This window comes from Martes martes (assembly GCF_963455335.1).
Source record: "Martes martes genome assembly, chromosome: 11".
Taxonomy (NCBI): domain Eukaryota; kingdom Metazoa; phylum Chordata; class Mammalia; order Carnivora; family Mustelidae; genus Martes; species Martes martes.
The window spans coordinates 102,832,846-102,845,007 of NC_137899.1; the positions used below are offsets into that span (position 1 = coordinate 102,832,846).

Genomic DNA, 12,162 nt, shown 5'->3' on the forward strand with positions numbered 1-12,162 from the left:
ACAAGGACTATTTTTTTTTTTTTTTTTTGGCCACATATCACATCATATGCCACTCAAGGGACACAATTTAATGCACTGCTCAGCTTCCCCCCCCTTGCGATCTCTGGGACGTGTGTGGGGCCCTTTTCTCCATCTTAGAGCGGGGCACTTGGGAACATTCCACGTCAGACAGCAGTGGCCACCAGGAAGTTAAAACGACAAAGTCTGGCATCTGATTTTGAGTGGGCAGGACTTAGCCAGGCCTCCAGGGGGCTGAGAATGCTTTGGAATGCTTTGCTACACCAGCCAGCCAGAGGGAGACCCACCCCCGATCCACAGGTCCCTGGAAATACTGAATCGCAGACGCTCCCCACATGTCCCGGTCACACTGGTCCCAACCCCTGTGTGCGGAGAGGCGGTGGAGACCAGGGAGACCACAAAGCAAACTTCTCCCCCAGGGGACACCAATCAGGCAGGTGCTTTTCCTTCCCACATGAACCCCTGATCTGTCCGAGTCCTCAGCCTGAGGGGCAAAGGGTCCATCCCCGGGGCCCCCAACACTAGCTCTCTCTCCACGCTCACATTTCATCCTTATCAGCCAAAAAGAACAGCTCCAGCGCATTCTCTCTCTTTCCCAAACCGCTGGTTTTGCCTAAATGAATGATCATCCAACTGAGCACTAACCTCATTGAGCCAGGTGGGGTGAAACACAGGGGACGGTCTCAGAATAGCGTCAGGCACTTCACCATAAGCACTGCCATCCTTGAGGAGGCACCTGCCGACCTAGTCCTCTGACTCCTGCCTGGCAACGACACGCGCACACAGCGACCGCCTGGGAGGCTACGCACACGCACGCATGCACGCCGCGGGGCTTCCCTCCCACGGCACAGACCGGCAGAGACCAGCAAAGGGCAGCGTCCTACCAAAAAGGCCGTGGGGCTCCGACTGGCGCCTCTCAGTGCTCCGGTTTGGGTCCTTGTGCTTCTTGTGCCCCCTGAGGCTGCCGAAACGCTTCATGAGGAGCCGTGGCCACAGGAGCAGCGACAGGTGACCATACCAAGACCCGTCGTGCCGGTGTCAGCACCAGGTGGCCGGGAACCGGGAGAGGCGAGGCATCGGCCGCAGGTGTGGGGCACGCGGCAGCCTCAGCCACCAAGGGCTTAGAGACACGGCCCGTGAGTGCAGGTGTCCCGGCCGGGGGCCCTCACCCCCACACAGGGTGGGTCGCTCTCCGGGCCAGCCGCCGCCCCGGGACTGGCGGGCGATCCCACGGCAGACCTTCCTCCGCGAGCGCGCTCAGCCGTCCTCCCGCCACACCTCCGGCCACGGCCGCGGGAGCAGCCCCGCTGTCCTTAAGTAGGCACGGGGCTGCCCGAGCGCAGGCAGAAGCTGCCAGTGGGTTTGTTTATGCAGCGGAGGTCAGCTGCGCGCTCAGACACTCCAGGGCTTTTCCCCCTGAAAATCAGAAAAGACTAAATAGGCAAGCGGAGCCCGGGCCCGCCGGTCATGTGCAGATCTGCAGATGTCTCTTTAAAAAGACTGTAAAAGGAAACCTCCCCGGACAGACAATTCTTGGCACCAATGGGCCAGAGCACATTCCCATTATGACATGACATCACACAACTATTTTGATTCATGTGTTCCAGAGTTCCACGGGGTCAGAAGGCTCCGGCCGCTTCTTGGTGGAGGAGCCCCAGGTCCCCGGGCTGGAGATCACCAAACCTACTTCAGCTCACGCTCCTTCGTGATGAAAGATGCAGGACCACCTGTGAGACGGGGTGGGGGGGGGGGCCCTGGCACTCCCTGGAAGGTTCTTAAGCAAATGCATGACGTGGGCCCCGGGCTTAAGAACTGCAGAATACGGGAGCTTGCTTGCTTCTGTTTATTTGTTTATCTATTTTATTATTTTATTTATGTATTAGGCTCCATGCCCACAGAGAAGCCAGCATGGGGCATGAATTCCCAACCTTGAAATGAAGACCCGGGCCGAGCTCGAGTCAGACACTTAACCGAATGAGCCACCGAGGTGCCCCCTAGAATGACAGAGCTTTTAGACAGAGATTTTAGAAAGGATCTAGTCCAACCCCTTTCCATTACAGATGGGGAAGTTGAGGCTCAGGAAGGGGGTGGGGCTTGCCCAAGGTCCTGTAGCTAATGGCAGAACCAGGGCTCGAATTCTAATTGCCTTGACTCCTAAGCCAAACCCCGACCTAATAAAACACAACAAAAACCTCATACGTGTTTTGTAACTAATAAACCAAAGTTTAAAAATATGAGATAGAAAAATAAATTTAAAAAAATTTTTTTCTGATATCTTCACTAGATTAAAGGGGCATTACAGGATGTTCTACTGACTGGCTTTCTGAGCCTGAAAAGTTATTTCCCATTTCTGGGCCTCAGTTTCCCCTCTGTGTATCAAGACTAGACTTGATCACATTAAGATTTCGTCGACTTCCAGAAGTCTGAACTTTGAATGGCTGTTTCGTGTGCCTTTTCTTTCCTGCTGGGACTGATGGACAGAACCAGTGGTCAAATATTTGTAGCCAGGATGCATGAATGAACAAACAATATAGTTCTGCTTTGAAGGAATTTGCAGATGACAAGGATAAACTGTAAAGCAATACTAATGGCCTAAGAAAAGCTGTATGGGATCAACGGCAAAGGGCCAGTCTGGACAATGATTGGCATCAGCACGCATGGACAGAGGGCAATTGTATGACCCCTGCCCCCCTTGGAAGGGAGTGCTTGAGCTGGCTTTGAGGGTTGAAGGGTCCGCAGGAAAGGAGAGAGGCCAGGCCAGGCCAGCACGGCCCCCAGAACAAGTCACAAGACCCACCTCCAGCTGGGTCCCCAGTGTGTGAGTGGATCCTCTCTGTTGTTAAATATGGTAGCCCACACTTACTGGGATTAAACTCTGGAAAAGACAGCGTAAGTAGGTTTTTCCCCTTGAGATTGATTGATTAATTGATTGATTGATTTCTTTCTTTCTCTCTTTTTAAGATTTTTATTTATTTGACAGAAAGAGACCACAAGTAGGCAGAGAGGCAGGCAGAGAGAGGAGGGGAAGCAGGCTCCCCGCTAAGCAGAGAGCCCGATGCGGGGCTCGATCCCAGGACCCTGAGATCATGACCTGAGCCGAAGGCAGAGGCTTCACCCACTGAGCCACCTAGGCGTCCCTCTTTTCTTTTTTTTTTTAATATCTTACCAATTCAGGTCCTAACAGAAGTTGGAATGTTCTTCTGATTTAAAAATAAAAGAAAACAAAGCAGGAGCACCTGGCTGGCTCAGTCGGTAGAGCATGGGACTCTTGACCTCAGGGTCATGAGTTCAAGCCCCACAGTGGGCACCAGAGATTACTTAAGAAGAGAATCATGAATAAAAATTCACTTAGAAAAATAAAAGCAAAGCAGAACTTGTTTATGAAAATGCTACTAAACACGTATTTTGGTAACAAAGGGCATATTTGATTAGAAAGAAAATGAAAAGTTTTTCTGGAAGCCAATATAATAATCTTTGTACTATGTGATAAAGAAGGTAGTGAGACATAACATTTCAAAGCGTGGTGGCCAAACATGGGCGAGTGTAAATTTGTGTGGAAAAGAAACAGTGACTTTGGCGTTACTGGAAGTTCTGTGCTTTGTTCCGTGGTCACTCACTCATCAAGTAGTTATTAAACCAAATGTACAGGACAGTGGCTGATGGAGATTAGTGCTATGAATAATTCAAAGGCATTCTTGTCCTCTAAGAACTATACTTTAATTAGTAAAATAATAAATCCTGTTTGTTGGGTGCCTACCCCAAGCCCATTGGAGTGCTGGTCACCCCACAGTTACCATCTTATTGCAATCTTCCCACTGTCCTGTGGGGCAGGCATTAGTAATGCCATTTTATTTAAAGGTGGACAATAGAGGGCGCCTGGGTGGCTCAGCGGGTTAAGCGTCTGCCTTTAGCTCAGGTCATGATCCCAGGGTCATGGGATCGAGCCCTGCATCCGGCTCCCTGCTCAGAGGGGAGTCTGGCCCTCCCTACCCCCTGCTCATACCCTTTCTCTCTCTCATAAATAAAATCTTAAAAAAAAAAAAAAAGATGAACAACAGAGTCAGAGAGGTAGCTTGGCCAGGATCACACAGCTAACAAGTTGGGAGGACACAGACTTGAACCCTCGTTATCTGATTCCGAGAATGACATCTTCACACAGTACCGACATTTGTCAGATACGGGCACAGGAAAATTCACCACAAGCAAGGCAAGAGTCTGGGCAGTGCTCTAAGCTGAATCTTACAGGACGCAGAGGCCTGCGGGGGGGCTGGAGTGCTTTGGGAAGTTTCTCTAGTCTCACTGGGCCTTTCTGATCTTTAGGCTGGCGGACTGACAGGAGGAAGAGAGAAGGACCCCATTTGAAAGTCCAGCCCGCAGGTGGGGGGGTCTGCGCCACCTGACTCGGCCAAAGAACTTGCTGGGCTCTGGAAACACAGAGCCGACCTGCTCGCCTCCCCCACGGATGCGTGCAGGTCCCTGAGCAGAGACTCAGGAGGCCCTGTTGTTCCCTCTGCGTGGCTCGGCTCTGGGCTCCCCACTGTCTGAATTCACTCAGTAGGAGTGTCTGGGGCCTTGGAGAGAGGCAGAGAGAAGGCAAGTACCCAGATCATTCAGCACCACTGTGCTGTTACTGAGATAGAACATTCTGGAAAGAAATGGTCAACTTGGTCCGATTCAGCAAAAAGGTTTTGGCCCAGGATTGTTCCTTGTCCTGCAGGACGGAGTCTCAAAAGTTTGAGATGGAAGGTTAAGTGCGGCTCTCAGCCCGACGTGGACACAAACTCCCGAAGAGAACCCACCTATGCCAACCTGTACTTTTGACCTCCCTCGAAATGTTCTTCCCAGGGTCGGTTTTACCCAAGGGCAGAGGAAAAGGCTTTTGGCGACACATGATTTCAGAAACGGAGGAGCAGTGGTGTCCTGGAAAGTGCGGAACGGGCAGAGCTCTGGGAGGCTGCGGGCAGGGGGAGGACGTGGTCGGCCACGTTCCGTGGTGTAAATGCTCCAGCACTGGCCCATCTCAAGCCACCAATGGGGCATGGACAGACTTGCAAACTTCCTGATAATTTAACAATTGGCTCGAGTGCCACTGGGGTCTTCTGTTCGAGTCACACTTGCCTGGAATTCCTTCAACGGGGGACAACGTTTTTTGTTCCACAATTAGAGACAAACACTGATGCTTTGGCAGAGGGGACCCGTCCACACAGCAGGTGAAGCCTCCCAGGACCCTGCCCTCAGCATGTTGACCAAGGGGCGGGGAGAGAGAATCACTCACTCCGTTCTTCCCTGTTTCCATCAGCTGATGGCCTGGGACGAGCGAGGGCAACACGCCCTTTACGCCGCTGTGATTCAGCCAGCAGAAGACATTCCGACGGAAGGCTTTCCATACTTGGGGATCTTTTTTAAGAGAAGGACTGGAGAAAAAAGGAACTAGTGGCTCCCAAGACGGAACTGTCCTTTTTTTTAAAAAAAAATCTTTTTCAATTAAATTTTTTTTATATATATGTATTAGGGTGAGAGAGAGCACAAGAGAGAGCAGAGAGCACGGCGGCGGGGAGGGGCAGAGGGAGAGGGAGAAGCAGGCTTCCCGTCAAGCAGGGAGCCCAATGCGGGGCTCGATCCCAGGACCCCGAGATCCTGACCTGAGCTGAAGGCAGAGGCTTCACCAACCGAGCTGCCCAGGCACCCCTGGATCTGTCATTAAATGTATCTTTAAAGGGTCTGGGCCTTTCTAGGTCAGACTTTACAAATCACTTTGTTGGGGTTACAGCTGGAAGCCTGGACTAGGACCAGGCCCTGGGGCAGGAGATGCCTTCTGTCCTTGCACTTGCCCCAGGCGGAGGGAACCCGGCCTCCCCGATCACCACGTCGGGGGTTCTACAAGGTTTGGGGAAGGATGGAAGATGGCGTTTGCTTTTGCTGCTGCTGGAGTCGCACTCTTCCGACTACGAGCCGACACCGGACAACTGACAACCAGAACAAGACAAGAGCTCGCCCCAACGTTCTGCAAGTTCATGGGCTGCTTCTCCCCCCGGCGACGCTGAACGCTCCCGGCACGGGGACACTCAGCCCACCAGAGAAGCTGAATCAGCACTTGCTGATGAGTTCTTCGAGGCGGCTGGTGGGCTGGGAGGTGGGCCAGGGAAGAGAAGGTTGTGCTCTGTGCCCCCCCGCCGCCGCCGGTCCCTTTAGGGGCAGTCACCCCCTCCCCCCCACCCCACGGCTGCCTCTACTGGAGGCCCGAGAGCCAAGGGAGTCTGTTGCGATGGCCCCCCCTGCCCTCGGTCAGCTGAAGGTCTGCACTCACCCTCAGGCAGCACCCGCAGGGTAGGGCTGAGGGCAGGGGCACCACGACAGTGGGGAATGCATCCCCTTCCCCGGATGCTTGCGTTTTCCCTGGTGGACTGGTCTCTGCCCATGTGAACCCTACAAACCGCACAGGAGCCAGAGCGTGCTGGTGACGGTCTAGCCAGCGGCATTGCTGGAGAGAGGAGAGATGGAGGAGAGGGGACACCACGGGGACCGCAGACAGGCCCGCAGGACAGCGCTCGCTCACCACTGCCTCAGGATGCCGGCAGACGGAAAGCTCTGGCTCCCTCCCTTGCCGCCCGCGGCCTCTCCACGCCCTGAGCACCTACACGTTCATAGAGCTCTGATGTGTGAGACCTTGCTGGTGACCTTGGGGACCCCAAAACACACATAATCCAGGGCAGTCATTGGAAGTTCTCCACTGGTGATCAGGAGGCCTTGTTCCCACAGCAAGCGCTATGACATAAGGCGTCTATTGTCCCCATAACTTGGTCCCATCCCAGGCTTGTGGTCGTGGCTCCCACCAGGACTCGTCCCCTCTCTGCGGTAGACCCCGTGGTTGATGCCAACCTCCCCTTGTCACCCCATCCCTGTACACACAGATGTGCAGCAGCAGGGGGCCCCACCGCTGAGGGGTTCCTCGCGGGGCCGCACAGGTCACAGACCATCCCATCCTCCTCCCTCAGAAGCTCGGGCGGGGCCGTCCAGGGAGCCATCCCCCCCGAAGCCCACCCTCACTCTGGATTTTCAATTATATTAAAATAAAATTTTCCAAGGCCCCAAACTTGATCATGGAAATCACTTGTGTAGCCTGTCAGGTGCAGGTGCAAACGGTTCACCAGATGGTCACGCGGGGCCGGGATGAGGGCAAGCATCAGAGACTCGGCAGGCCACCCTCACTGAGGCACTTCCTGCCCCGAGGACGGGTTCTCACAGCCCCATGCACCCCTCAAACGCGCCCTCGCCCCTCCCTGTAGACGAGGCACAGGTGCACACACAAGCCGATGGCAGGCCTGGGCCTGGCTACCATGGATGGGGACCCACCCTGTTAGGGACGCCGCCCGCTTGAACAGACGATACAGGTGTCTCCCAGGGGTTTCCCCACCACACAGGCAGGCAGGCAGGAGGCCAGCCCTTACGATTCTGTTTAATTAATAAAAAGAAACGGAGCTTCTGAGAAGCCAAATGATTTGCCCAGGATCCCAGCCAGGGGAGGCCAGCGGTAGGGCTGGGGTCAGACCTGGGGTAACTGGTGCCCCCGTCCAGCGGCATTAGGACCTCGGGTTGCCTCTTCTCTGTCGGGATGTGGGAAGAGTAAATAAAGACATTTGGACTGAAAGCCGACTCCGAAAACCTCTGAGGATCATGTGACAGTACCTGAAAAGCACCCAGAGCCCTGAGAGCCTGTGAGCCAAACCGAATCCCGTTGTGTAAGAGGGGAGCGGGTGCCCTCGGCGCGCGGTAGCACATAGCGGCTCGCACCCTCCCGCTGGTTGCAAAAGACTGGGTCATATTTCATGGAAAGTTCTAAAGGTCACTGTGGCACTTGACTCTGAGCGAGACTGTCATGTCACCTCACCGGGGCCTTCCGTGTCCCTTCCCAGAGCTGTTTATGCGGCCGAGCTCCGGACAGGGACGCACCCCCACCCTGACTCAGGCCCCCGTGCCCGCTCACGCGCCGCTGCAGCACGCTCACGGTCACGGTTACTCACCGCGTCCCCATGAGCTAGAGTCTGGAGGCTCCAGTCTGAGTGACAAGAGGGTGACTTTTTTGGCAAAGACAAACCACCTCAGCCTAAATAGTTCAACCCACACCAGGGACATCTAAACCCAGTGACAACAGGGGTATCATCTTTAAGAGCACAGAAGTGTTTATGAAGAGTGAGAAACGATGGCAGTAATTATTTTTGGCATGCCCAAGGGCAAAGCCTAAAAGCCTGACTCCCTAGATGGTCTCAAAGTCTTCCGTGGGGCATCATCAAGCGAGATAAAACTGCAAAAATATCCTGAAAGCGGCAGAGCGTTTTAGGTGGAAAGCGTCGTGTCAACCTTAATGCGGCCCGGAAAGATCCTTCCGGGCTCGCACTCCGAGCGCCTCAAGGACACGGAGGGGAAAGCCGAAGCAAAGCCTTGGTTACTGAAAGGCGCCTCCTCGGGCTCCGACCCAGGGCTGGCTGCCTGGGGTCTGCGTCTCGGTGGAGGGTGTCGGATCCTTAAGCCTGGCCAGCCGGGCAGGCGCCAGGACCTGAGCTAGGAGCAGCCCATGGGCCATCCCTGCTCCCAGTCCCAACCCAGAGGACAGAAGTCATCGGACAAAACGCTGCTCATTAGCCAAAACACTCACAGCCCAAGCATTTTATTTCTTCAGTGAGGAACCAAGGGACTTTGCCACTAAGAATTTACTCTCTTTAACCACACGCACGAAGAACACCGGTGGGGGGTGCTACCACGCAAGATCACGGCCGCAGAGCACGTAGCTGGCCCGAGGACGGAGACGGGGAGGACGAGAGTCAGAAGCCCTCACCATGCAGAGCCTAGTCCCTGTATCTCAGTGCTGGCTGGCCCAATACACCGGGCTGCATCACTGGAAAATCCGGCAAGGACCCTAAATCGTCTGTAAAACGTGAAGTTACCGTTCATACCTTTTGAAGAAGAAAACCTCGAAGTGTATAATGCATCGAACACTTAAATAAGATGCATGTTTTGGTGCTTAATGGTTGAAGTTTCAAATATCTCGGAAGTTAACTTGGGTGGCTGGTTCACTTCTTGATGTTGACAAAATATAAAAATGGTATTCCAAAATTCCGATCTGGCTCATTCAGACCGGCCTTATCCCACACTAGTCCGATGTTACTGTGTCACTGATATCACTCACCTTGACTTCCTCTCCAATTACATTATGATTCGGGGGGCGGGGGGCAATGCTGCCCCTAAGGGGGTGAAAATGGCTCTTGGGGAGGGAGATGTGCTCTTTTCACATATAAAGTGCAGACAGACCCATAGTACATAAATTATCTACAGTATATCTGTCCTGCTAAAATTGCAAAGGAGTGATTAGAAACAAATGCCTAAGAAGGCTCTTGGAGGGGGTGGTGATAAGAAGAAAAGGCCGATTAATTTTAAAAAGGAAAGCAGACGGGAAACTGAAGATGTAAGGGAGTGAGTGTAAGAGAATGTACATGTTGTATCATTGATAAGCCATAAAACAGCTGAATATGTACACAATTTTAAAAGGTTTCTTTTAGGTTTTGGTGGAGTGGGGTAAGGGACTATTGCCTTTCAATATCTATCATGGCAAATTGTTTGTGTTTTGTTTCTATCACGTAACTGAACTGCTTTACCGAAAACTAAAATGTAAAGAAGAGAAAAAATAAAACACAAGCAAAAAAATCTTGTCAGTGGGGATCAGTATCTACAGCAGGAAAATTCAGCAAGGTGCGTTCGCGGTATGTTGCTTCAGCAAAGGCTAAAAAAAGAAAAGAAAAATGTTGGGAAACACTGTTGTAAGCGGCAGCCTGAAGAAAGCAGCCCCTGGCAGGCACGCCCATCTCGCCCATCTCCGGCTTTTATCTCTTATCTCTGGCCCAGATTTGGAAGATTAGCGGAACATTATCCCAACCCTCCCCCAGGGAGGAGAATGCGCTAATTCACTAGTGTAACCCGGCTTCCTGCCCCTCAGGAGGTTTGGGGCTGGTCGAGCCAGGGTTCCTGCAGGATCAGAGGGCGAGGAGGAAGGTGGGAGGTTCTCCTCCCAGAGCCTTACGAGCCACGAAAGCCATCGTGGCGTGTTCTTCCAATCTCCCCATGGAGAAGAAACTCTGGGAAGAGACTAGACCTGCTGCAGTCAGTCAAGGGGCTCCTAGAAGCTCAGAGGATAAAACTCAATAACGATGCTCCAGACAATCTCTTGTCTTTGCTCTCCCCTCACTGGGGGCTTTAAGGGGATGGTCAGACCCTGAGCCGCCCTGTCACAATGTGGTGACAATGAGGCAGTCCCCTCATCCATCAGCGTCTGTCCTGGCATCTCCAGACTCAATGAGTTGCGGTCACTGGCACCCCCCACCTGTTCATTTCAACAACTCCAAGCGTCCACACCGGCCAAGGACTAAGGAGCAACACGTTAAGGTATTTTTGGTCAGCAAGACCTTGCTATCATGAAAAGTAAAAGTTTTTACACCACAAAGGACACTATTAAGAGGGATAAAAAGCCGTCCACAGAAAGGCAGAAGACATTCACAATGCATACGTCTAGTAAGAGTCCGGCATCTGGGATGTAACAAGAACTTCCATAATTCAGCAACAAAAAGACAACCCAATGGAAAAATGAACAGACATTTGCCCAGAGAAGATACACAAATGGCCAATAAGTACATGGGGTGATGCCTGATGTCCTGAGGGAAGAGCCGGTCAAAACCACAGCCAGCGCCTGGCATCCCCTAGGAGGACAATGGAAACAAGTGAAAAGTTGCAGGTGTCGGAGCGGGCGTGGAGGAACTGGAACACAAAACTGGGAATGCAAAATGGAGCAGACACAGGGGAAGACAGCTTGGCCGTTCCTCATCAAGTGAAACACAGAATTACCACGCCCAGAGACCCAGAGACTCCACGCCTATGTATCTACTCAAAAGAACAGAAGACAAGTGTTCAAACATAGACTTGGACGTTGACGTTCCCAGCAGCACTGTTCACGGTAGACAAAAGGTGGAAACAACCCAAACGTCCATCAGCAGATGGATGGGTGAGCAGCACCTGCTCTGTGTGTCAGAATACAGGGAGTAGTATTCATCCATAAAAAGGAACACAACGCTAACACCTGTTACAACATGGAGGAACCCGAAAACAGTATGCTGAGTGAAAGAAGACAGGCACAGAAGGCTACACTTTGTATGATTCTATTTATATGAAGTGTCCAGAAGAGGCAACTCCGAAGACACAGAAAATACATCAGTGTCGCCAGGAGCTGGGGGAAGGGGAACGGTTAGTGGTGGGTGTTGGGTTTCCGTTTGGGGCGATGAAAAAGTTCTGAAACTGGATGGACATGAAGAGTGCACAACCATGGGAACGTACTTAATCCCTCGGACTGCACACTTTAAAATAGTCAAGACGGGGCCCCTGGCGGGGCGGCCTCAGTCGGTTGAGCGTCTGATGCTAGGTTTTGGCTCAGGTCATGATCTCAGGGTCGTGAGATGGAGCCCCATGTTGGGTTCTGCACTCACAAGGGGGTCGGCTTAGGATTCTTTATCCCTCTCCCTCTGCCCCTCCAAAATAAAAGAAAATAGTTAAGATGGTAAATGATCTGTTGTATTTTACCACACGAAAAGGAGTTACATTAGACCAGGCAGATGGTAGAGGAAAACAGACGTGAATTCCTCTACAATCTGGATTTAGGGAAAGGCTTTCTATTGATGTCTAAGTGCTTTTACCTACGGTCCAGGGGCCATCTCTGTTTCTTTAGAATCATCTATTCGTGTCTGTTGCCATATTAGCTCAGAGATACCATCTTTATATTTTGTCACAGCCTCATGGTACTCCCGTGTGGACACACCTTCTCTGTTGTACCCAACCGCTCTCCTAGACGCACACATATCTCCAGTGAGTCTGCTGGGAGGACCGAAACGCCGTGATGTCTCAGCAGCCACGAGCACACTTAGCACCGGATCCTATTTCCAGATACTATTGGCCATTAAAAGTAGCAGGGGCTCTTTGGATAAATGGCCGATTCCAGGCCAGGGCAGGGAAAGGACGAGACGAGTTCCTCGATTTTGTGTGTGTGTGAAGATTTTATATATGTATTTGAGATAGAGCGAGAGTGAGTGAACGAGAGAGCATGAAGGT

The 12,162-nt window shown here is 52.4% G+C and overlaps 1 protein-coding gene across 6 annotated transcripts in view; it reads right to left on the bottom strand.

Moving 5' to 3' along the window:
- The window catches only part of PRKAG2 (protein kinase AMP-activated non-catalytic subunit gamma 2), a 248,537-nt gene that overhangs the window by 139,784 nt on the left and 96,591 nt on the right, over positions 1-12,162 (bottom strand). The window contains exon 1 of one of the 6 annotated variants that reach the window (XM_080818932.1): positions 903-1,585. The exons of 4 other annotated variants lie outside the window; for them this stretch is intronic. In XM_080818932.1, coding sequence (XP_080675058.1) covers positions 903-996 — 94 coding nt within the window. In that variant the 5' untranslated portion in view covers positions 997-1,585. Of the gene's footprint in view, positions 1-902; positions 1,586-12,162 lie in introns of those variants that run through there. One more of the 6 variants, XM_080818931.1, reaches the window with a different exon arrangement.